At 40.0% G+C, this 26,906-nt stretch overlaps 2 protein-coding genes across 3 annotated transcripts in view; both read right to left on the minus strand.

Moving 5' to 3' along the window:
• Positions 1–1,793: 1,793 nt before the first annotated feature.
• On the minus strand, positions 1,794–21,873 carry ARL9 (ADP ribosylation factor like GTPase 9). The gene is made up of 4 exons (XM_064285761.1): positions 21,472–21,873; positions 13,737–13,899; positions 7,403–7,578; positions 1,794–2,224 (listed from the first exon to the last, which is right to left on the minus strand). Exons 1-4 carry the CDS (start codon positions 21,760–21,762, stop codon positions 2,045–2,047), a joined length of 810 nt encoding a protein of 269 aa, XP_064141831.1. The 5' UTR covers positions 21,763–21,873; the 3' UTR covers positions 1,794–2,044.
• A 1,169-nt stretch (positions 21,874–23,042) lies between these two features.
• SRP72 (signal recognition particle 72) overlaps positions 23,043–26,906 on the minus strand; it is a 32,516-nt gene continuing 28,652 nt past the window's right edge. For both annotated transcript variants that reach the window (XM_010595695.3, XM_003415893.4), the window contains exons 18-19: positions 25,591–25,750; positions 23,043–25,005 (exon numbers count right to left, since the gene is read on the minus strand). In XM_010595695.3, coding sequence (XP_010593997.1) covers positions 24,828–25,005; positions 25,591–25,750 — 338 coding nt within the window. In that variant the 3' untranslated portion in view covers positions 23,043–24,827. The remainder of the gene's footprint in view (positions 25,006–25,590; positions 25,751–26,906) is intronic.

The following is a 26,906-nucleotide window of genomic DNA, read 5'->3' on the forward strand; positions in this document are numbered from 1 at the left end:
TTTACAATAGCAAAAAGCTGGAAACAACCAAGGTGCCCATCAACCGATGAACGGTTAAATAAATTGTGGTATATTCACACAATGGAATACTATGCATCGATAAAGAACAGTGACGAATCTGTGAAACATTTCACAACATGGAGGAACCTGGAAGACATTATGCTAAGTGAAATTAGTCAGAGGCAAAAGGACAAACATTCTGTAAGACCACTATTATAAGATCTTGAGAAATAGTATAAACTGAGAAGAACACATACTTTTGTGGTTACGAGGGGGCGGAGGGAGGGAGGGTGGGAGAGGGTTATTTACTGATTAGTTAGTAGATAAGAACTACTTTAAGTGAAGGGAAGGACAATACTCAATACAGGGAAGGTCAGCTCAAGTGGACTGGACCAAAAGCAAAGAAGTTTCTGGGATAAACTGAATGCTTCAAAGGTCAGCGGAGCAAGGGTGGGGGTTTGGGGACTATGGCTTAAGGGGACTTCTAAGTCAATTGGCAAAATAATACTATTATGAAAACATTCTGCATCCCACTTTGAAAAGTGGCGTCTGGGGTCTTAAATGCTAACAAGTGGCCATCTAAGATGCATCAATTGGTATCAACCCACCTGGATCAAAGGGCAATGAAGAACACCAAGGTCACATGACAACTATGAGCCCAAGAGACAGAAAGGGCCACATAAACCAGAGACTTACAGCATCCTGAGACCAGAAGAACTAGATGGTGCCCTGCCACAACCGATGACTGCCCTGACAGGGAGTGCAGCAGAGAACCCCTGAGGGAGCAGGAGATCAGTGGGATGCAGACCCCAAATACTCTTAAAAAGACCAGACTTAATGGTCTGAGACTAGAGGAATGCCGGCAGTCATGGTCCCCAAACCTTCTGTTGGCCCAGGACAGGAACCATTCCCGAATACAACTCATCAGACATGGAAGGGACTGGACAATGGGTTGGAGAGAGATGCTGATGAAGAGTGAGCTACTTGTATCAGGTGGACACTTGAGACTGTGTTGGCATCTCCTGTCTGGAGGGGAGACAGGAGCGTAGAGAGGATTAGAGGCTGGCAAAAATATCACGAAAGGAGAGGCTGGAAGGGCTGACTCATTACGGGGAGAGTAAAGTGGGAGTATGGAGTAAGGTGTAAAGAAAAAAAAAAAAACTTGGAAGGATAAGCCCTAAATTAATAATAATGGTTACCTCTGGGGAGGGAACCAAGCAAACTGTAGCCAGAGTGTTTTAATTTTTTATGACAACAGTGTATTTGTGTATTTCTTGTGCAATAAAAGTAATTTAATTTGCATTGAAAAAAAAAAAAAAAAAAGAAACCCTAAGGACCACAATTCTACTCCGACACACATACGGTCACCATGAGCCAGAATCCACGTGACAGTAACTGGTTTTTTGGTTTGGTAGGTAAATATAATTAACCTCTTTTATAAAATATTTCCAGTTACACTATTTTTTTCAAGGCAAGCCAAGAAAAACAGTTATCTATATATAAAAATAAAAATGTCAAGAAGCTACAAAACAAATCCCCATAATGTTCTCATCTAGTGTAACAGGTTTTTAGAAGAGAAGCCTTTCCTAAACCTTTCTGAATGCTGTTAACTTATATTCTATGTGGCTTTGGTAGTACTTTCTTTTTTCATTACTCTATACTGGTATCTCTCTCCCTGCAGTGTTAAATGGATCTGCTTTGAATGCACCTGGACCTTCACTTGAAAAGAAAACGCTTATTAAAATATTTTAATACAAAATTTCGTGTCATTTAAAGATCACAGATGGGAGTAATACTTGCTCATGTTCATTTTAATTCTGTTGGTTAAAATCCCAAAATACATTGTCTACAAGTATTTTTTAAGTTCAAAACCTAAATAGATGCTCTTAATAAATTAACATTATCTTTGTACATATGCCATGCATTGAAAAAATAGGAAATGGCTTATTTTTTATTTGAACGTGGGAGCCTTTGGCTTCAAGCTTGAAGCTTAGCACTCCTGATGACATGTAGATGGTGATCTGTGCAATGGGCCAGGTCCTGGTCACTGCACATCTGCAGCCAGATGTGCGATCAGGTCTTTGGCATCCTGCATGATGGAGGGTATCTCTGCACCATTCTCAGTCACTTGGGTTCCAAACAAGAACATCTTCCTGTCATTTCCCACCTCAGATAATGCCAAAGCATCATGGATATCTGTTATATGATATGCTGCTTGAAGATCCTTAACCCAGAATGGAAAAACAGAAAAATTTGGTTAATTTGCAATCTTTTGGAAGAGTTACTCTCATTTACTACTCCCAATGAACCCATCATTTTGATACAGAGAACACTGTGACCCCATTAGTACAGCCCAAAGTCATTTGAATGTAAATATTTTCATGAGAACTATACCATACCAGCATTTATGAATTATCATCAAAAAAATATTTTCTGGAACGTTGAATTGGCAAATGTTGTGTTATATATATTTTTACAACAGTAAAAAAAAAGAAAAAAAGTATTATCCGGAATCAAGCCAAACCAATATAACTCCTCGATCAATTTTCTGTACAGAGCAGTCACTCTGCTACCAATTTTGTTCTTCTGGCTTTTTTTTCCCCCTAAGATTATTTTAATATGATCAATTCTTTAATTTATATTTAACAACAGGTACTTGATTCATTAGTCATTTTTTTGTCCTTATCAAATTTTACTGATTATAGCATTTGCTTTGTGAGTTTTCATTTACGGCCATTATTTCTACTGAAATATAATATTTTGTATCAAATTTTGAGGGCTGGAGGGAGATAGAGAAGGGAGCAGGAAGTACGTGGGATTAGAAAATGAGGTGGTGGAAAAGGAAGGCAGAGAGGGGAGAGACAGGTGAAGAGAAAGAGGATGAGACTGCGAGATGTCAGAGGCTCAGGGGAGGGAAATCCACAGTAAACGGCAGAGAGATGTTTGTTGTTACTCAGGTTGCAGTTGATTCCAACCTAAGTAGTCAACTACTAGCCGAAAGGATGGCTGTTTGGGTGGGGCCAAGATGGCGGCGTAGTCAGACACTTCCTGTGGTCCCTCTTACAACACAGACTCAAAGAAACAAATGAATCGATTATATATAACAATCTAGGAGCCCTGAACATCAAAGGCAAAGTTGAGGAATCGGACTGAGCAGTAGGGAGACGGAGAGATGGTTCAGAAGCAGCAAGGAGTTGCCAGACCTGACCTGGCAGGAACGAGCACTCCGCAGGCTGGATCTGCTGGCCCAAGCCCGATGAGGCAAGCAGTGGTGTTTGGGACGCGTTTTCCACATTGGGAGAGACCAAGCAGTGAAGAGTCCACTTATGCCTCCAGAATCAGTGAAAAGCAGTGCTCAATTGGCAAAAGTACACGCGTCTAACCTACTGTGCAGATCAAAAAACACTTCTTTGGGGAAACACCTCTCTCCCATTTACCTGTCCCCCTTCCTGCTCTGCACTGGGTCCAAGCTGGCTTCAGAGACAGCCATGTCCCCTGGGCCAGAAGTAGGGCCCGTCACGTGCCCTGTGCCATTCTCCTGGTTTTGGAGAGGGAACAAATTAACAAACAGGAAAAAATAATCTGCTGACTCCCCTAAGCGGGGAACTCAGGGCGGAAATAGCTCCTTTGCCTAGGCACAGACATAAGGGGTCCCCAACTTTGAATGCCTTTCACCCCTGCATAGACCTGTGTGGGCTCATTACAACAATGTAGGCCCCCATTAACACAGTGCAACAGGGTATATACCTGAAGTCTAACCTCAACTGTATCAGCTGTATGGTGGAGATGCAAATTCGGGACATTTCACACCACTCTGCCTATTAAGCAGGGTCCTCACCTACCCACATCAGAGGCCTGAGGACTGGTCACTCCACCCACACCACCTAGCCACCTGTGATAGGGGTCCAAGAATAAGTGGTACCTCTCAGTCCTTACAGCCAACAGGATTGGGTGCCCATAGTCTGGCTGCAAAACCCACCCACCTACGCGCTCTAGGGAACAGGGACACGCTTTCTTCACAGACTGGCAGCTGTCACCCCCCTGCCTTGCTCAGTGCGTGACCCCCTACTGCAGACAGATACCTGTGCCTACACCAATCACCCCTGCCTGCCTAGGTCTGTAGGTGAGAGCTTGGACCACACACCTGGTGAACGACTGCCTGGACACATTAGTTGAATCCATACAAGAAAAGTAAATGGACTCTTGGGCTCACATACCTAGTAACAGCTCTAACCACCCAGTGACAGAATGTTAGAGCTTCAAAGGCACCAATAATCAAACTAGCTCACAGGAGCAGCCTATTTGGGCGTAACGAAACAAGAAGCTAGGACACAGTAAGCAAACATAAAATAGATAACTTATTGATGGCTGGGAGACAACAGTCAATACCAAATCATATAAAGAGGCAGACCATGATGGTTTCAGAAAGCTCCCAAAACAAAGAATCAAGAAATCTTTTTAATGAAGATAACTTCATGGAATTACCAGAGGTAGATTACAAAAGATTAACATACAGAACTCTTCAAGAGATCAGTAAGGAGATCAGGCATGACGCAGAACAAGCCAAGCAGCACACAGACAAAGCAACAGAAGAACTTAAGAAGAATAGAGAAGAGCATAATGACAGATTTAACAGGCTGCAAGAAATCCATAGAGAGACAGTAAACAGAAATTCAGAAGATTAACAATAAAATTGCAGAATTAGACAACTCAATGGAAAGTCACAGGAGAAGAATTGAGGCAATGGAAGTCAGAATTAGCTCAATTGGCATTTTCACTTCTAAAACTCATTTATAATTGGCTTTTTGTTGTTTTACAGTGTTCCCCTAAACTGGAAATAATCTGGTACTGTGTCATTTTTTCCCCCGTACCAATATAAACCTATCACGTTTCATCACTGTAAGCCTCATGTGCTGTACCTGGTATTTGGCTGGAATTAACTACCTCGATGGATGTTGGTAGTCTCAATATATTGTTTGTTTGAAAACTGCATTCATTTAATCCTAGAACCTGTTGTAATTTTTGTAGCTGTGTTAACAGATGCGTTAGCATGGATGATGTTGCAGGTTAATAATGTCATGGTATTGGGGAAGGAAGAGAATGAGAGAGGGAGGGCATTAGATGGAAGGAGGGATTTCTTGTAATGATAAAGCACATCAAGTACAAATGCTGGGGTTATTCCATACTTATATAATTATGTCTTAACAGAATTCATTATCCAAAGAGTAAAGAAAGCAAGATGACTTTTTAAAACCTATTATGTAATAACTTGGAACAATGAGTTATCTAAAAGCATAGATTAAATATTTTGGCCAAGGACTATCAACAGGAATGTACCTTAAACTAGAATACACAATTCATTATTAAGTTCAAGTAAAAGCTATTAAATATAACATCGAATGGCTCTGTTTATCCAACCTCATGTACAAACCACAGAGAAAAGTACTGATAAATCTGAGTATTAAAAATGGGAACCTTCTGTATAAAAAAGGACACCAAAAGCAGAGTGATATGATAAACCACCAGGATGGTAGAGAAGATATTTGTAATGCACCATTATTGTAACAGTGTGCCCTCCAGTCAATTCTGACTCATAAAAAACAAAACCAAAGCTGCTGCCATTGAGTCAATTCTGACTCATAGTGACCCTACAGGATAAAGTAGAACTGCCTGATAGGGTTTCCAAGGCTGCAGTCTTTACCGAAGCAGACTGCTACGTCTTTCTCCCACAGAGTGGCTGGTGGGTTTGAACTGCTGATCCTTCCATTAGCAGCGAAGCACTTAACCACTGCACCACCAGGGCTCCTTAGTGCTATGTCCAAACCAAAATCAAACCAAACCCATTGCTGTCGAGTTGATTCCAACTCACAGCCACCCTATAGGACAGAGTAGAACTGCCCCATAGTTTCCAAGGAGAACATGGTGAATCTGAACTGCTGACCTTTTGGTTAGCAGTCATGGCTCTTAACCACTGTGCCACCAGGGTTTTGTGCTACGTCCAGAAGTCCTGAATTTCCATTTCTCAATCTCTTGGGTCGGGTTCCTCCAATGTATTAAGATACTCTCACCTCATTACCATATGTACTTGCCCAGTCATGGAAGGGAGCTGGGGTCTGCAGGTAGAGTCGATTCCAACTCATTGGGGCTCTTATTACAACCGAGTAGAACTGCCCCACAGGGTTTCCTAATCTATAATCTTTACGGGAGCAGATTGCCAGGTCTTTTCTCCCATGGAGCTGCTGGTGGGTTCGAATCACCGACCTTTTAGTTAGCAGCCAAGTGCTTAACCATTGTGACACCAGTGACAAAGGATTTTTTTTTTTTCAAAATACAGGAAAGACTCCTTTAACTCAAATAAGAAAAGATAAGCAACCTAACAGAAGAGGGGAAAAGATATTACAGTAAAACTTGCAATGCCAGAACCTGTGTAAGGCAGAAACCTGTCAGAGAAGGAAAACTCAAATATTCTCCACTAATAGACAGTGCTAGAAAAGTGGTAAAATTGCACCCTGTCAAAGGCAGAAAACTTTCAAGACCCAGAAAGACAAGACAGTCCTGTCAAGTTCCGGCTCTTACAGGTTTCACTGTAATAGGTAATTCACAGACATAGGCACTTCAGTAATCAATAAACTTATGAAAAGACTTTCAAACTCACTAATAATTAAGGAAATGCAAATTAAAATAAGATGATACAATTTTATTCCATCAGATTAATAAAAATTGAAAAGTCTGACAATACCACCTATTGGCAAGGATGCGGAGCTGCAGAAACCGTTATATTCTGCTGGTGGAAGAATAAACTAGCGTAACATCTTTGGAAAGCAACTTGGTGGTATCTAGTAAAAGTGAGTATGCACAAATTGAAAAGCTCAACAATTCCTCTAGAGACAGATAATGTATCTATAACTGTAAGAAAATGTAATAAAGGTATAAAAACATACAAACCCAGTCCAAGGGAATGATAATCACTAAAATCAGGAAAAGCGGTTATCACTGGAGAGGCAGGAGAATGAGTTCAGGTAAAGATGTAGAGAGAGTTTCAATTACATCCAAGATTTTAACATTAGAAGGGAGGAAGCTCTGAAGCAAACAGGGCAAAATGTTAAGATTTAACCAAGTTGGGGTAGTGAGTACATGGGTATCCTCTATAATTTCTATACACTTCAAAGAGTTCATGATTTTTTACTTAAAAAAATATGGAGAAGTAACATACACGTACTACGGTGTAAGGTATTTATTATGGTTTATGATAAGCCATACTCCAATGTTCCACATCCACTAAGTATAAACTGAATTGAATATACAGCATATTGTTGAATGTTTAGTTATTAAAGTATACATTTCTATTTTCTGTATTAATATAAAGCTGTTGAGTACAATCCATATTTATATAAACTTTTACCTGTTTGTTTGCAAACACGACCAGAGGAAGGATCGGGTTTGTTCCTATCAATTGATGAAGATGTTTTTTGGCTTCAGGTAATCGGTTGTGATCTGCTGAATCTACCACAAAGATCAGCAGCAATCCCCTGGATAGGTACGTTTCCCAGTAAGAACGGAAAGGTTCACTGCCACCAACTACAGCAAAAAGGAGAGGAAAGTACAAAAAAAAAGAAAAAATTGCAAACAAAAATAATGAGAACATTCATGAATCGTGAAAAACGTAACCAATGTCACTCAACAACCTGTGTAGAGAATGCTGAATGGGAACCTATCAAGTGTGTAAAACTTCACCAAAAACACAATAAAATATTATTATTAAAAAAGTAAAGAAATTGCAGGAGCGTCTACTGAGGAGGCAGGAAGGGCACATCTAGATCATTTCTGAACACTGCTATAGTACAGCGTGCCCAATTCTTAGTAGCACCAGAGGGCTGTTACTTGGGCTACAGTTGGTGGGAATATTTACCCTTCACAAGTGGTTCATTCTTTGCAGAATCACAAAGGATCAGCATAAAAGACATTGAATACAAAGGATGTCTCCCAATCCCGTTACATGTAACAGCCATTCCAGCCACTGCACGTTTATCACTTACGGCTCCAGAAAATGGAATGAGGCTACTAAAACAACAGATCAGAGTGGTGGGCTAAAAAATGTTTCATTTCTAATTTGTTTCCTTTTATGAAAAATATCCATTAATATCTTTTGCCTAATTTTGTGTTTCTTATTTATTTGTAGCAATTCTTTATTTTTTGTGATTTATACTAATCATTTATTGGTTATATGCATTGCATACATGTATCTTCTCCCATTTTTGGCCTTTTTTTTTTTGTAGCGATTTTTTTTCCTTTTTTTATTGCGCTTTAAGAGAAAGTTTACAGTTTAAGTTAGTTTCTCATACAAAAATTTATACACACATTGTTATGTGACCCTAGTTGCTCTCCCTACAATGTGACAGCACACTCCTCCTTTCCACCCCGGATTTCCCATTCAACCAGTTCCTGTTCTTTTCTGCCTTCTCATCTCGCCTCCGGACAGGAGCTGCCCATTTAGTCTCATGTATTATCTACTAGAGCTAAGGAACATACTCCTCACGAGTATCATTTTATGTCTTATAGTCCAGTCTGATCTTTGTCTGAAGAGCTGGCTTTGGGAATGGTTTTAGTTTTGGGCTAACAGAGAGTCCGGGCACCATATCCTTCAGGGTTCTTCCAGTCTCACTCAGACCACTGTCTGGTCTTTTTGCTAGAATTTGAGTTCTATGCCCTACTTTGCTCCTGCTCCATCAGGGACTCTGTGTTGTGTTCCCTATCAAAGTGGTCACTGGTGGTAGCCAGTAGTTCTTCTGGTCTCAGGCTGATGGAGTCTCTGGTTCACGCGGCCCTCTCTGTCTCTTGGGCTCATAATTACCTTGTGTCTTTGGTGTTCTTCATTCTCCTTTGCTCCAGGTGGGTTTGGGCCAATTGATGCATCTTAAACGGCCGCTTGCTAGCTTTTAAGAACCCAGATGCCATTTTGTGGCATCTTTTGATGAGCATCTACATCTTAATCTTAGTGCAGTTGAATTTATTGATCATTTTTTAGGTTATTGCTTTAGGTATCCTGTATATTCTTTGTCCTGAACACACAAATATGTTCTCTATTTTCTTCACAAAGCCTTTTACACTTGGCTTCAATCCATCTGAAATTGATGTGTACATTTGTATATTGTGAGAAATAGAAAACCAATTTCACTGTTTACTTGTTGTTCCTCCACTATCTATTGAATAATCTCTCCTTTCCCCAGTTGGCTTTCTTTTCTGTTCATTTGGTCACTTTGTTTATTCCTGTGCCATTACTACACAGTCTTAATTTTATACCTTTTTAATAAGTGTCTTAGTTATTTTTGGTTTCATTACAGAAATACTACCAGTAGATGGCTTTAACAAACAGAAGTTTATTCTCTCACAGTTTAAAAGGCCAGAAGTCCAAGTTCAGATTGTCAGCTGCAGGTGAAAGCTTTCTCTCTCTGCCAGCTCTAGGGGAAGGTCCTTGTAACCCATCTTCCTGGTCTGGGAGCTCCTCAGTGCAGGGACCCTGGGTCCAAAGGATGTGCTCCGCTCCCTGCTCTTCTTTCTTGGTTGTAGGAGGTCCCTCTCCTCTCTGCTTGCTTCTCTCTTTTATATCTCAAAAAAGATCGACTTAAAACCTAATCCTGTATGTAGATTGTGTCCTGCCTCTTTAATGTAACTGCCTCTAATTCTGCCTCATTAACATCATAAAAAAAATCCATTGTCCTTGAGTCAATTCTGACTCATGGCGACCCTATATGACAAGAGAAGAACTGCGACATAGAGTTTCCAAGGAGCGGTTGGTGGATTTGAACTGCTGACCAATTTTGATCAGTAGCCCAACACTTAACCACTGTGCCAGCAGGGCTCCTAACATCACAGAGGGTAGCATTTACAACACAGTTTAATAACATCAGATCACAAAACGAAGGACAACCACACAATACTGGGAATCATGGCCTAGCCAAGTTGACACACATTTTTGGGGGACACAATCCAATCCATAACAATTAGACTCGATATTTGATAGCTCAAGTGCACGCTTTTATTTTCTTTCAGAGCATCTCGCATATTTTTACACCTTCGATTATCAAGTTTTTAAAAAATTCCTTTTGAGATTATGGTTGGAATTGAATTGTATCGAAGCATCAATTTGGGGAGAACTTAAATCTTTTTAATGCTGTGCCTTCCTATTCGTGCAAACTTTATCATCACTCCATTGATTTAGGTTTTTTTCCAATGACATTTAAAAATTTTCTCCATACTGAACAGGCATTTTATCTTGTACTTTTCTTTGCTATTATAAATTTAAAAAAAAACTGTATTTGCTGCTTATTGCTAAATAACAGAAATGTAATTGGTTTTTTAATATCATTCTTATATACAGTCACCTTGCTAAACTTTGGAGCCCTGGTAGTGCAGTGTTTAAGAACTATGGCTGCTAATCAAAAGGCTGGCAGTTCAAATCCACCAGCCACTCCTTGGAAACCCTATGGGGCAGTTCTACTCTGTCCTACAGGGTCACTAGGAGTCGACAGGAATGGGTTTTTTCTGTTTTGCTAAACTTTATCATTTTTAATAACCTGAAAAGTCTTTCAGGTTTTCTTTGAAGACAATCACATAATTTGTAAATAACTACTGTTTTTCTTTCTTACTAATCCATATTTCTTTTTCTTGAACTGACGATATTGAATGGAAGCATTGATCACTGGCAGCCTTGTCCTTTCCTAATTTTCCAAGAACTACTTCTAATGTGGAAACCCTGGTGGCGTAGTGGTTAAGTGCTACAGCTGCTAACCAAGAGGTCAGCAGTTTGAATCTGCCAGGCGCTCCTTGGAAACTCTATGGGGCAGTTCTACTCTGTCCTGTAGGGTCGCTATGAGTCGGAATCGACTTCATGGCAGTGGGTTTGGGTACTTCTAATACTGTATGTTTAGGAATCATGTGTTCTGAAGTTCTGGCAGATTAAGGAATTCTCATTTATCCTTAGCATATTAAGAATTTTTATCATAAATTGGAATTGAATTTAGTATATGCTTTTTCTGCTTATATTGAGGTGATCACATTTTTTTTTAACCTTTAATTGGTAATGTGCTGAATTACATTTATAGAATCTTCAAATGTCAAACCAACCTTTCACTCCTGAAGAAATCCAACTTAGTCATGTTACATTATCTCTTTTATACATTAACTGAATTTGGTTTGCTACTATTTTGTTAGCATTTCTGCATCTATGTTAATGAATGAGAGAGACCTATAATTTCCTTTTGTTATACTGTCTTTATCTGGTTTTGGTACCCAGTGACCTCATACAGTTAAACCAAAAAAATCCATAACTTTCCAGTTGATTCAGACTCATAGCAATCCTATAGGGCAAAGTAGAACTGCCTCATAGCATTTCCAAGGTTGTAAGCTTTACGGAAACAAACTGCCACCTTTCCTCATGGGGCAGCTGGTGGGTTCGAATCGCTGACATTTTGGTTAGCGGCCAAGTACTTAACCACTGCACCACCATGGCTCCTTCTCATACAGTTAGTCAGGGAGTATTCTTTTCTCTGGAAGAGTTTATATAAAAGTAGGATTGATAGAACTTACCTATAAAACCAGCTGGCTTGGTGTTTTTATTACGGGGCAACTTTTAGCTACTGATTTAATTTCTTTAATGGTTTCAAACTACTCAAGGTTCTTCTTTCTTTCTGAGTCAGGTTTCATAAGATAGCTTTTTATACGATTTTTTTTTTCCACTTCATCCAGGTTTTTCTATTTTACTGGCATAAATTTGTTGATGCTATATTCTTACTTTAATCAATGTTGTGCTCTTTTTCACTTATATTATTTATCTGCTTTCTAGATTTTTGTTTTTATCAATTTTACCAGAGGTTTGTCTATTTTGTATTTTCAAGGAACTAACTTTTGACTAAGGAGCCCTGATGGCCCAGTAGTTAAGCACATGGCTGATAACCAAAAGATCAGAGGTTCCAACCTACCAGCCACTCTGTGGGAGAAAGATGCAGCAGTCTGCTTCCATAAAGATTACAGCCTTGGAAACCCTATGGGGTAGTTCCACTCTGTCCTATAAGGTCATTATGAGTTGGGCTTGATGGCAATGGGGAACTTTTGACTTTGCTGATTTTTGCTATTGTATCTTTGTTATCAATTTTATTCTGCTCTGTATTATTTCCTTTCCTCCACTTCCTTTGAGAATTTAACTCTGTTGTTCTTTTTCTAATTTATATGTATATTTAACCCATAAATGTTCAGCTGTCTTCCTCTCAGACATAAGCATTTAAGGTTAAAAATTTCTTTAAATGCATTATCTTTGCCGCATGCCAAAGTTTTCACCGGAAGTTTTTAAAAAAACAATTACTCAGTCCTGAATATTGAAAATTTCCCATTATGATTTTATCTTTCAACTATGAGTTATTTAGAAACATGTTTCTAAACTTGCAAATATATGCTGAATTTTTCCTTTTTCAAAATGTAGTTAATTAAAAAAAAAGTCAAACCGACACAGACAGAAGAGCTCATGGACCAGTACAATGAAGACCTGTATACCTCTCACCTAGATTCACCACTGTTAACATTTTGCCACAACTGCTCCATCTCTCTCTCTATCCACCTACACAGACACTTTCTTTTTGCCAACCATCTGAAAGCAGACTGTGGATACCATGGTATTTCACCTACACAGGGATTTTAAATTTATCTTTTAGTTATTAACTTCTAACTTAACTGCAATGTACCCAGAGAACATGGTTTGTATAGTGCCCCTTTGAAATTTGTTAAGACTTGCTCTAGGGCCCAGGGTGTGGTCGATTTTGGTAAATGTTCCATTTGTGTGAGAGACCAATGTATACTCTATGTGGATGTAAAATTTTATATTGTCCAGTAGATCAAACGTGCTGTGTTCAACTCTTATGTATCTTTGTTGAATTTCTGACAAAGATATGTTGCAATCTCTCACTCCAATGGTAGGTTTGTCCATTTCTTCCTGTAATTTGATCATTTTTAAAATTTGTTTTTCATATATTGAGACTTTTTTTTGCTTCAGCATCTTCAGTGAGAGGCTATTTATTGACCAGTAGATTACAGGGAAAGGAAGAGATATGGGATACATTAAAAATTCTGCTTTACCATGCAAGTGGAGATGTCAGGAGACATTTTGGATGTGCGTGGACTGGATATGTAAATTTAGGAGTCATTAGCACATACATATCATTTAATGCCATGAGAGCAGATGAGATCATCCAGGGAGAGAGGGTAAAGAGTTTCTCCAACTCTGGGAAACTGCAATATTTAGAAAGGTAATGACTCCAAGGTTTCTATATATCAGGGGCTTCTGGACTCCCATCTGGTTAGAATATGAAGTTGGAGATTTGTCTATAATTGCATTTGCAGAAGAGGAACACATTGTATTTACTTAAACTGCTTGTTGATTTGGGATGTGTGAGAGGAGGGAGACTCAAGAGATTATAAAAGGGGTGCTAAAGCCTTCCTCCAAACTCCCCTTTACCACTACCACTGCTCAAAGAAGAAAATACAAAGAGCAGAAAGTTGTTTGGTCCACAATGTGCCCTAGTATTAATTAAACTACACACACATTCTGAAAGCCTGATCCAGTGTTACTGGAAAAATCTGACCCAGTGTTACTTCTCACAAGGACTCCATGTTGATGACATCCTACTTGGCTTAAGATATAACAAAACACAGCTATCCTGTAACTGCAATGAAGAAGACAGGCTTACTCTCCAGGAACTCCATCTGTTTGTCTTCAGTGTTGATGCACACTGCATTGAAACCTTTGGTAGGTGCCACACTGTGCTGGAGTCTGTTTGAAGCTAGAGAGTGGAGGATACTGGTTTTTCCTGCTCCATCCAAGCCCAGTACTATGATCTGCTTGTTTTTCTCCTGCGAAACAAAAGATAAATCAATACATCCATGTAATCAGTAGACTCCTGAAGAGTAGGGTTTTGTTTTCTTTCTTCTTTTGTTTCCCAGATAACCTGTGGTAGGACCCAATAATATTCATGAAATTGTCAGCCAGAACAGAACTTCACAAAAATTATATAGGACTAGATTTACAACCATGAACAAAAAAAAAAATAGTTGCTGAGGCTGCTTATGTACAACCAGGCACTTCACGGGATTTACTTCCTTGGTTTGGAAGTTTAGATTCATGGTTTCCTGTAAAATTCCAGTTAATTGCCCTACTAACATGTTTAGTGCTTTTGTTCTACTAGTTTATGGTGTAGTGCCTGGAGCTGTAAAAGCTTTTAAGTGGCCATCCAAGGTACAACAATTGGTCTCTACTTGCCTGCAGCAAAAGAGGAAGAAAAAGAGTCAGGAATAGGAGAAGGAAGTGGAAAGTGTAGCTTTTTGCCTCCAGGAACAAGTGCCTCCTCTGCCATGAGGCCAGAAGAACTGGATAGTACCTGGCTACCATTATTGACCATTTTGATCAAAGATTCTATAGAAGAATCCTGATCAAAAGGAAAGCACTGCAGAATTTCAAATTCTCATGGACTCCAGACTTTTTGGAGCCATGGAGGCTGGGTGAACACCTGAAACTGAGATAATCTTTAAAACTTAAACCAAAAATATTTCGTGAAAGTCTTCTTAAAACCAAGCAATAATTTAGCTTAACTAGTAAAGAATGTCTGCCTTGAGCATTGTGCTCTTTTAAGATCTATTTACATGGGATCAAACTGACAAGAGCAACTCAAAAGATTATATAAGAAATTTAGGGGGCAGTGAGTTTATCTTAATGGAGGAACAACAACTCAGAAAAGGAGGGCGAGAATGGCTGCACAATGTGAAGACTGTAATCAATATCACTGAATTGTACATGTAGAAATTGTTGAATCAGTGTATGTTCTGCTGTGTATATTCTCAACAATAAAAATAAAATAAATTGTAAAATTTTTTTTATAGAACTAGAACAAAGTGGTGTCGTTAGGTGCCGCAAAGTCAGTTACGATTCGTAGCGACCCTATGTACAACCGAATGAAACACTGCCTACTCCTGTGCCATCCTCATAATCATTGCTATGTTGCGCCCACTGACTGTAGTTACTGTGTCAATCCATCACATTGAGTGTCTTCCTCTTTTTTGCCAACACTCTACCAAGTATGATGTCCTTCTCCAGGGACTGGTCCCTACTGATAACATGTCCAAGGTGCATGAGACAAAGTCTCGCCCATCCTCCCCTCTAAAGAGCATCCTGGCTGTACCTCTTCCAAGACAGATTTGTTCATTCTTCTGGCAGTCCATGGTATATTCAATATTCTTTGCCAACACCATAATTGAAAGACATCAATTCTACTTCCTTATTCACTGTCCAGCTTTCCCATGCATATAAGGCAATCGAAAATATTATGGCCTCGGTCAGGCGCATCTTAGTCCCCAAACTGACATCTTTGCTTTTTAACACTTGAAAGACGTCTTTTGTAGAAGATTTGCCCAACGCAATACATTGTTTGACTTTTTGACTGCTGCTTCCTTGGGCACTGATTGTGAATCCAAGTAAAATGAAATCCTTGACAACTTCAACCTTTTCTCCATTTATCATGATGTTGCTTATTGTTCCAGTTGTGAGGATTTTTGTTTTATGTTGACGTGTAATCTACACTGAAGGCTGTAGTCTTTGATCTTCATCAGGAAGTGCTTCAAGTCCTCTTTGATTTCAGCGAGCAAGGTTGTGTCATCTGCATAATGCAGGCCGTTAATGAGTCTTCCTCCAATCCTGATGCCGCATTCTGCTTCATATAATCCAGGCTCTCGGATTATTTGCTCAGCATACAGACTAAGTATGGTGAAAGGATACAACCCTGACACACACCTTTGTTTATTTTAAACCACACAGTATTCCCTTGTTCTGTTCAAACACTGCCTTTTGGTTTTATATACAGGTTCTGTACGAGCACAATTAAGTGTTCTGGTATTCCCATTCTTGGCAATGTTATCCATAATTAGTTATGATCCACACAATCGAATGCCTTTACACAGTCAATAAAACATAGGTAAACATCCTTCTGGTATTCTCTGCTTTCAGCCAGGATCCATCTGACATCAGCAATGATATCCCCGGTTGCATGTCCTCTTCTGAATCTCGCTTAAATTTCTGGTAGTTCCCTGTTGATGTACTGTTGCAGACGCTTTTGAATTATCTTCAGCAAAATTTTACTTGTGTGTGATGTTAATGATATTGTTCAATAATTTCTGCATTTCCATGCAGGCCCCAAATTCTCGTAAAGAGACCAGACTTAATGGTCAGACTGGGACTAGAAGGACCCTGGAGGCCATGGTCCCCAGATGTTCTGTTAGCCCAAGACAGGAACCATTCCCACAGCCAACTCTTCAGAGACTGGACTGGAATATGGGATGGAAAATGATACAGGTGAAGAACGAGCTTCTTGGATCAAGTAGACACATGAGACTATGCTGGCATCTCCTATCTGGAGGGGAGATGAGATGGCAGAGGGGGCCAGAAGTTACCTGAACAGGCACGAGGAGAGAGAGTGGAGGGAAGAGCTGTGCTATCTGTTTAGAGGGAGAGCAATTAGGAGTGCATAATAAGGTGTATGCAAATTTTTGTATGCGAGACTGACCTGATTTGTAAACTTTCATTTGAAGCACAATAAAAATTAAAAATTTTTTTTCTGCATTTCATTGAATCACCTTTCTTTGGAATGGGCACAAATGTGGATCTCTTCCAGTCATCTGGCCAAGTAGCTGTCTTCCAAATGTCTTGGCCCATACAAGTGAGTGCTTCCAGTGTTGCAACTATTTGCTGAAACATCTCAATTGATATTCTGTCAATTCCTGGGGCCTTGTTTTTCACTAATGCCTTCACGGTAACTTGGACTTGGTCCCTCAGTAGTGTGGGTTCTTGATCTTCTGCTGCCTCAGAAATGGTTGAACACCAACTAATTTTTTTTTGGTACAGTGACTCTATGTATTACTTACATCTTCTTTTCATGCTTCCTGCTTCATTCAATTTTTTTGCCCATAGAATCCTTCAATATTGCAACTCGAGGCTTGAATTTTTTCTCCAGTTCCTTCAGCTTGAGAAATGCTGAGCATGTTCTTCCCTTTTGGTTTTCTAACTCAAGATCTTTGTACATTTCATTATATCATTATAATACTTTATCTTCTTGAGATGTGCTTTGAAATCTTCTGTTCAGCTCTTTTACTTCATCTGTTTTCCTATTTGCTATAGCTACTCTCTACATTCAAGACCAAGTTTCAGAGTCTCTTCTGACATCCATTTTGTTCTTTTCTTTCTTTCCTGTCTTTTTAATGACCTTTTGCTTTCTTCATGTATGATGTCCTTGATGTCATCCCACAACTTGTCTGGTCTTCGATCATTAGTGTTTAATGCATCAAATCTATTCCTGAGATGGTCTCTAAATTCAGGCGGGATAGACTCAAGGTCATACTTTGGATCTAGTGGACTGGTTTTAATTTTCTTCAGCTTCAACTTGAACTTGCATATGAGCAATTGATGGTCTGTTCTGCAGTTGGCTCCTGGTCTTGTTCTGGCTAACGATATTGAGCTTCTCCATTGTTTGTCACCACTCTGTCACCACATACGAGTGGTGGCTTGTGTGTTGCTGTGAAGCTGGAAGCTATGTACTGATATTTCAAACACCAACAGGGTCATCCATGGTGGACAGCTTTCAGCAGAGCTCCCTAAGACAGACTAGAAGAAGGACCTGGCAGTCTACTTCTAAAAAAATTGTCCAGTGAAAACCTTATGAACAGCACCAGAATATTGTCTGACATAGTGCCAGAAGATAAGCCCCTTAGTTTGAGAGGCACTCAAAATATGACTGGGGAAGAGATGCCTCCTTAAAGTAGAGCTGACCTTAATGACGTGGATGGAGTCAAGCTTTGAGGACTTTTATTTGCTGATATGGCATGGCTCAAAATGAGAAGAAACTGCTGCAAACATCCATTAGTAACTGGAACTTGCCATGTTCCAAGTTCCAGTATGAATGTAGGAAAATAGTATAGTATGTATAGAATGTAGTATTAATGTAGGAAAATTGGAAATTGTTAAAAATGAAATGGAACACATAAAAATCAATATCCTAGGCATTAGTGAGCTGAAACGGACTGGTACTGGCTGAAATGGCATTGCATTTACTGTCACAAAGAACATTTCAAGATCTATCCTGAAAAATAATGCTGTCAGAGACAGGGTAATAGCCATCCACCTACAAGGAAGACCAGTAAATACAACTATTCAAATTTATGCACCAATCATTAATGCCAGAGACAAAGAAATTGAAGATTTTTACCAATTTCTGCAGTCTGAAATTGATCAAACATGCAATCAAGATGCATTGATAATTACTGGTGATTGGAATATAAAAGTGAGAAACAAAGAAGGATTCAGTAGTGGAAAAATATGGCCTTGGTGTTAGAAACAACGTGAGATCACATGATAGAATTTTGCAAGACCAACAACTTATTCATTGCAAATACCTTTTTTCAACAACATAAATGGCAACTACACAGTGGACCTCACCAGATGGAATACACAGGAATCAAATCGAGTACATCTGTGGAGATGATGGAGAACAAACTGTACCAATCAATTTATATTTCATAATCAGCCAGTAATTACGTGATAATCTCACATCCCGTCTCCCTCCCCCAACTCCTGGTCAGTCTATCAAATAAAGACTTTATATCTGAAGTTACGGGTGGTGCCACAGATTACAGGACCAATTTCCAGACTTCACTTTGCTTCGTGGGTTCATGTGTTAGGGACTACACCAGAATTCAGCTTGTGGTTTGGGGTCTTGGGAACTCTGTGGTTCACGGATTGACTGTGCCACTCAAAGCGTAAGCATCTAACGCCTCATATTATTATTGTTGTCTTCCCAATTAGATAACTAGATTATAAGATCCTAGGACAAGGTTCCCCTCTTAAATTTTTTAATGCAAGGATTATGATTAAATGAGGTTACAGAAATGGTTCGACCAGTACCAATCACAAATGAGCATTTATTTTGAAAGCTGATGAACTATAAATAAATAAACTTTAGAAAGATGCATTCCACCAAAATGTCAGCCTTAGAAATGTTTATTGCAAAGCTTGACTGAGGGACAAGAAGGGCTGACTGGTGTGAAGACTGCACTAGAATGTTCAGAAAAGTTGTTTCTAGGCAAATCTTCATGTAAACACTAACAAACAATACTGCCAGATTACTCACAGAAAATCAATTCTATTTTCCAAAGAGCCTAATGGAGAAGTTACTAATTACATTAGTAATTGCCTCCAATGGCTAAAACCAAAAAAACTAAAGCAGTTGCAATCCAGTCGATTCCGACTCGTGAAGACCCTATATGTGCGCAGAGTAAAACTACATTCCACAGGGTCTTCAAGGTTGTTGTGACCTTTTGGACTCATGGGGATACCACGTGTGAAGAACTGAACTACTCCGGTTTCAAAATAAGAGGGAACTGATAAATTTCTACTGGTTCTGCTTGAACACTGAATGCTGATGTTAGATTAAGACTGGATTTCTGGAAAAAAGTGATCCTAAACAGCATTAGAATGTTTACTCTATTTCCTTTTCTTTTTTAAAATGATCTGTTTGAAAGTAATGGAGCCCTGGTGGCACAGTGTTTAAGAGCTCAGCTGCTAACCAAAAGATTGGCAGTTTGAATCCACCAGCCGCTCGCTGGAAATTCTATGAGGTAGTTCTACTCTGTCTTATAGGGTCACGAGTTGGAACAGACTCCACGGCAACAAGTTTGGCTTGGGTTTGGATAGGAAAGTAAGATGTTTTAAGGTCTGGCCTAATAGAGACTTGTATAGAGAGAACATGATTTATAAAGGCTGTCTAGAGAATAACAGAATTCAATAAAATACATATTTGTTCTTGCAGTGAATTCTTGATAGCTATTAAAGCAAATGGAATTTCCATAGGGGTTACCTACCTGCTTCCCCACCTGTTCCCATCACAGCTAAATGTTATAACGGCATTCTGAGAGTGTGCTATGGTAAGGAACAGGAACTTTCCTTGGATGGTTTAAGATCACATGCTTTAAAGCAACAGTGGCATCAAGAAACGGCTGGAGGGAGGGGGCTGTGTTACCCCACAATCTTTACCCAGTGGCCCTGCTCGGGCTACTCCCACATATTTCATCAATTCTGTGATGCACATCTTTTCCCACATTTTAACACCTCTGAAATTATGACGTGTCTTACAATCAATGGTGTTATATTTTCCTTGTTCAAAACCGGAAAACCAAACCCGGTGTCATCCATCGAGTCAATTCCAACTCACAGGACACAGAACTGCCCCATAGAGTTTCCAACAAGTACCTGGTGGACCCTATATAGGACAGCGCAGAACTACGCCACAGCGTTTCCAAGCAGCACCTGGTGAATTCAAACTGCTGATCTTTTGGTTAGCAGCAGAACTCTAAACCATTACGGCACCAGGGTTTCCTTCCGGTGGTACCTAAATGACCTCTTAGATCTATGAAATATCTTGAATAGAAACAGCTCTCTACTCCCATTCCAATCACAGCGCTGCCTCCAAGACTCTCCTACAGTCACCAATGCTTGACATTTTACTTATATATTTCAGTCAAATATACATCCTCATGTTTATCATCACTTGAGGAAATCAGGGAAAATTGTAAACCCAGTGTTCTGACATGAAATGTAATTCTACACATCGTTCTTCTTTGTGAACAGTTTATTCCTTTAATCTTAAACGGATTTATGTAGTTTGTTTTAGAGATATCAAATCTCCTTTAGTAATTCAAATTGTTTAGAACTAGAAAGCAGCTCTGGGCCAAGGAGCTAGCCCAGTACTCCAGGAACACAGACTTCATCAAACTGACTCGAACACTGGTTTCTTAAAAGTTTCTGACCATCCCCTTTGCGCACTGGTGGTCTGAAAACAATGGAAGCAGTAACCATATGGCCCACGCAAAAAGCACCAAACAGCCCAAAATAAAACCTACATAAATTCAGGAGCGGCCAAGGCCCTGCATCTTCCGACAAAGGATGTCTTCAACGGAAAGGGCTTCTGAGAGCCTGTTTCCCAGGACGCTTCGGTTTCGGGCTGGTTTCTAAATGTTGTCAGGTGGTCTGTACACTAGAGTTTGGCGCTGGACAGAGATAGGGGCAGGAAAAGGACCATTTCCAGCGTACCTGTGAAAACTATGATCTCTTCTTCCTAATCAACAGACCTGACGAGGGTTACGACGTCAGTTTAGGGCTCGGGGTGAGGGTGGACAAGGGGGCGGTAAGAAGGGGCTGGCGATGGGTCGTTCGAAGTTCGGCACGTGCCCTTCCACCCACAGACAAAAAGCCCGTGAAGGACCCGGTTTTCTCCCGAGCGTGGTCGGGCGTCTAGCACGTAACAGAGCCGCCGCCGGAGCCTGAACGCGGGACAATGGCCTTAGGGGGAGAGGGCCCTGGGCGGATCCCCGCCGCACCAGTTCTCTTACCGGCGGCTCGACCGGGGGTCTCGTCAAGACGCTGTTATTCTTTTTCTCCTCTTCTTTTTCCTTTAATTGTTCCTTCTCTTTCTCTGTCTCCTTCCCTTGCTCTTTCCTCTTCTCCTCTTTCTCCTTATTTTTCTCCTCCTTCCCTTTCTCTTTCCCCGTCTTTTCTTTTCCCTTAATTTTCTCCTCCGATTCCTTCCTTTTCGCTTTCTCCTCCTTTCTTTTGTCCCTAATTTTCCCTTTTTCCGTCTCCTTTCCGTTCTCTAGGCTCCTCTTCGCCTTCACCCTCTCCATCCTCACCAACCTGGTTCCCAGCTCTACCCCTGCGCGCCCGCGCGCCGGAGCCGCAGCCCTTGGTCCCGGCAGGTGTGGCCCCCACGGCGGGTATAGGGCGGAGACGTAGGTCCACGCTGCGTAGACCACACCCGCAGTCACCACCGCCGCGGCCACTCCCAGGACGCGCAGGCTGCGGTCGGGCGTGGTGTGCCCGCCGCGCGCTGCTCGCGGTAGGTTCGCAGAGACGGCCTGGGAGAGAGGAGTGGGGTGGGGAGGCCCTAGAGGAAGGGTCAAGCCCAGCCCAGGGGGACCCGGAGGCCCGGCCCGGCCCGGCCGCCGGAGCGTGTCTTTGCTGCAGCAAAAACGTCCTTAGGCGTCCCCTGCTCGACAAAACGCACTGCAGCATGATTCCCTCGGGCCGGGCGCTGCGGCAACGCTTTCCGCGCCGACCCAGTTCCAGCACGCTTCAGTGTTCCACCTCTACGGCTTCCTAGCGGCGCCCGTCCAGCCCACGTGTTTCCCACCAGAGCGCCTGCGGCGCCAGTCCTCCTAGTCCCTGCGCTGAATCCCCGCCTCCCCCAACTCCCAATCACTAGCCTGGCGAGTGTAGTTGTGTTACATCTCCTTGCCCTCCCTCCGGCGTTAACGCCACTAGGAGTGTATAAAGGATGATTAAGAAACAAGAGGAATATGGGAGGCGCGGTCATTTTAAATTCCTGTTGCATCTCGCATTAAAAAAAAAAAAATCCGTCTACTAGAATCTTTGACTGCTAGTAATGTCGGGTATTAAATCCACAACTAAGCAAAGTAGGCAGCACAAAAGGGGCTTTTCAAAGCTGGTATTGTTTTTTAAAACTGGATGAGGAGTTTACGGATGGTTCCTTTTATTATTTTGTCAAACTGGCCTCTTGCGTGTTTCAAAATTTAACAAAATTATTTTAATGCAATAAACTCACTTCCCTTCATCAGATCTACATTTGAAATAGACGTGTAAGGAGCAATGAGTCAGTGGCAGGTTCCAGAAGGCTTGGGTGATGCAATTGTTTTTAAGGTTAGCTGTTTCCAAGTAGTCTTGAAAATGCTGTAACTTAAAAAAATGTCTACTCAATTTGTTTAGGTACACATACCAACATGATGAATTTTCAGTGAGGTTTAAACTGGGTTTTCCCAATCCCAATAATTTAGTTCTGTGGCTTTGCTGGGAGGGGCAAGAGGCATTTTAGAACCCCAGTTTAAAATTCTTAAGATATACCAGCCAGGAAGTCCTCTATAAAACGCCAACACCCTAGACATCTTAATCCGTATTCACCACTAGAATGTTTTATTTCACAATATACCACAGTGAATGGATGCATCCATACTGGTTTTTAAAAATGTACACACACACACACACACACACACACACACACACACAGTATATATGTCATTGGTTAAAGACCTGTCCAAAAGAGCAAAGCTAATGTAAATGTTTATACTTCTTTTGACAATTTTTATTTATTTGAGCTGAGGTTTCAAATGCTTCGTAATGACTGGCAGTAACAATGACTAAATAGAGAACCATAAATTTTACTGCTGTATGTTGGGTTAAAATGTCCAATGATGGATAATTTTCACCAAGATCCTGTAGCTTAGTTAACTGAAAAATGATTATCCTTTACCACAGAAATTTAATGGAGCCTATGTAACAATTTACTAAGTTATTCCTATAATGGGATATATATTCAGAAGGAACAAATATCTGTCACTTCTACCAAAAGATTGCTTTCTGTAGAGCTCAAAAAGTATTATGCCGTAATAAATCATTCCTATTTCAAGGATTTCTTTAGATGCCACCACGAATTCTTTTTATGCAGCACGACATTTCTTAACCTTCTCTCCCGAAGTAAAAGAAAGCCTTTCTAAAAACTTTTAAGAAGTTTCAGTAGGTACGTGAGTCAAACACAGCAGCACTTTATTAACAAGGACAGAGTAATATGATCACAAGGAAATATTCCTACATCTAAATTAAATGATATCTTGGGCAGCATAAAATGAATACAAGGGTAGGCATCCCAATGTGTTTTGTCTTGCAGCAGTTCAACGAGAAAGTGGCTTGTAAGCAAGGAAAGACAAGCACTATGTTTACACCATAAGATGACTATAAAATACTTCATTACTTTGAGAAGGCTTGTGAATGGTCATACCCATAACTAGAAAGAGGGGCCGTTTGAGTTATCTATTAATTGGGCCAAACAGTCCCTGTTAGGTCTTAATACTGCCTGGTACTAAACTCCTCTCAGCTTAGGAAGTCAATGTTCATGCTCTTTATAGGGGCCATTAATATTTCTTATTGAGATAGTTCAAGCCAATCTGACCTGAGAACACTGGGTCTAAGAGTCAACTTTTTGCAACACTGATATTCCTTGACTTCTTTAATGGTGCTAAATCAGTATAATGTCACCATAATCTGAAGATTAAGGAGCCCCAATTTATATAAATATAAAAATATAATGAAAAGTATCCCATATTCCAGTATCACATGACAGAATATTCAAGTCATTTACTTTAGCTTTCTCATGGTCACTCATTTAATGAAATGAAGAACATCAGTGTATTATTAATTAATAAGGTCCCTTTTTATCACATGATATTCCTAAGCAGGTTATTTGGAATGCTCAGAAGATTCCACTTTCAGTCTCCTAAAACATAATTTAAGTGTGATTTGAAAAGAAACAAGTATCTTCAGATTCTAGTTGCTAAAGTAAATCCTGGAAAAACCTTTGATAACATGCCTTGTTTGTGGAACTGAAGAGAGACCAGATCAGCACACAAAGAGAAAGGATGCAACAGATACCAAGGTGGGTAAATGCCCAATTTTGAGTCCTCACAATCTGTGCAAAGCTAGATGATACAAGAAGGCCATGCCTAACCAAGCACCGAGTTTGAGGAAGATGGCTTTCCTATTTGATGCACAAGGAATGAACTTTATGAAAATGTGGGGATAAGGGAGGGGGCTATTGTGTGCTTCTTGCTGTGTTACCTTTATCATGTCCCTAGTGTCATTGAGGCTAGTTTTAAAATAGACTGCAACAAGAATGTTCTAATCACCAGCCGCCTTTTCCGCCTTTCTTCTTTTTCTGCTGCTGTTTCTTTTTTGTTGCCGGAGCCCCTGCAGGTTTCTGGTGTCGTGGGGGTATGATATTACTTGTAGAGGCAGATACTGTTGCTGCACTGCCAGGTCTTGGGGAGGTGGGAGGGCTGCTCACAGTTTTACTGGCATCCCTGAAATCATCAGATCAGAAAAGTTTGGTCATTCATATATTCAACAAAGCAAAAGGATGGCACATGGCTTTTGGTTTCCTCCTTTAATGATCTCTCATATGTATTCTGTTTCTTTTAAGGTGGGTTCTCCAATCCCCTATCCTGTTTTCCTTTGAGTAAAATTTTTATTGTTTTATCATTAAAAAAAGAAGAAAAAATTTGTGTATCATATCCCAACTTTTGGAAAGCTTAAAAAATAAAAGAAAAAAATTTAAATGACATGTAACCTTATTACACAGAAAAAACTAGCATTTTTAATACTTTTAGTAAGATTATATATTTATATGTTTATCTAGACATTTGGTTAAATAGGTGAATAATCTCAGTGTATATAGTTTCCTTCTGAAGGTACCTGAAATCCTACACTGCGTTTACAACACAGTCAGACCAGAAATACCATTTTCTTTCCTTTATGTAAGAATATCAGAAAATATTTAGCAAAGATATCTGACTGTACTTTTCACACTTAAAATATATTAACTCTCACTAATTACTGAGTCAATCTCTTATTTTCTAAGTGATCTCAATTGTCGAGTAACGACTTACAGTTCAGATGAAGCTCCCGCAGTTGCTCCCTGGGTCCCTTTTCCAATCTGGTCCTTCTTTTTACCCTTCTTCCTTCCTCTGTAGTAAGAACGTTCTCGCATTGGTAGCCATCTTTCTGGATCTGGGGTAACTTTTGGGTCATAATTCTTAGGCAGTTTTCCTGTGTAACAATTGATAAAGAACTGAGAGTTACGTCACAAAGTGTCCAAGCCTAGGAATAAAGTTAAAACTGAAATTTATCTGAGAAAGTTTTATTTGTATAATCTATCAGGGAAAAAGATTATATTCTAAACATGACACAATATTCTGAAGTCATAATGGAAAAGATCTGCTAACGTATCTGTATAAAAATTAAAAAATTTCATTTGGTAAAAGACAATAAACTTTTAAGAGAAATAATAAACCAAGAAAAATTTTCATGTTGTATAACAGACATGATTAATATCTTTAAAGTATGAAGCTCTTTTTAATCAATGGGTAAATCATTCAAAAAAAGAAATAAGGGCACAGCTATAATAAGGATAAGCCAGGAAAGATAAAAAAGTCTTCAGCCATGTGAAAAGATGCTTGACCTCACTAATTAAAAATGAGGGTGACACGTGACCAAGGTAAATAAAACCTGAATTCGATTCATAGCGAACTTATAGCAGAGTAAAACTGCCCCATAGGGTTTCCAAGGAGCAGCTGGTGGATTCGAACTGCCAGCCTTCTGGTTAGCAGCCTAACACTTAACCACTGCGCCACCAGGGCTCCAGTAAGGTAAATAACGACATAAGAAGTACATAAGAAAAAGGGACAACTTCGGTAAATGCTTTAGCGTATACAATTTTGTAACAACAGTAGAAACAACCAAAAAAATGTGTGTGACATGAGACTATGTGGGCAGCTCCTGTCCGGAGGGGAGATGAGAAGGCAGAGGGGGACAGAAGCTGGCTGAATGGACACTGAAATAGAGGGTGGAGAGAAGGAGTGTGCTGTCTCATTAGGGGGAGGGCACCTAGGAGTATATAGCAAAGTGTATATAAATTTTTGTATGAGAGACTGACTTGATTTGTAAACTTTCACTTAAAGCACAACAAAAATTAAAAAAAAAAGTGTGGGTACATAGGTAAATACAGATGCATATACATGTGTAGAAGGCATATGTGAGTAAATGCACACACATGTATAGTTGTATCTATACAGAGACATAGGTCTGATGTGCTGCATATATATCCACAAATATAACAAACCACATAGGGGACACAGTTACTTCCTACACATATCCAAACAATTTGTGGGACTGGTTTACTTGGTCAAAAGGCTTGGGACGGGAA

This window comes from Loxodonta africana, chromosome 5 (assembly GCF_030014295.1).
Source record: "Loxodonta africana isolate mLoxAfr1 chromosome 5, mLoxAfr1.hap2, whole genome shotgun sequence".
Taxonomy (NCBI): Eukaryota; Metazoa; Chordata; class Mammalia; order Proboscidea; family Elephantidae; genus Loxodonta; species Loxodonta africana.

Coding starts and splice junctions, on each gene's coding strand:
- ARL9 (XM_064285761.1), bottom strand. CDS start 21,762: ATGGAGAGGGTGAAGGCGAAGAGGAGCCTAGAGAACGGAAAGGAGACG. Junction 7,579..13,736: donor ACAGATGGAGTTCCTGGAGA/GTAAGCCTGTCT, acceptor TTTTTGCTGTAG/TTGGTGGCAGTGAACCTTTC. Junction 2,225..7,402: donor TCGTGTTTGCAAACAAACAG/GTAAAAGTTTAT, acceptor TTCTGGGTTAAG/GATCTTCAAGCAGCATATCA.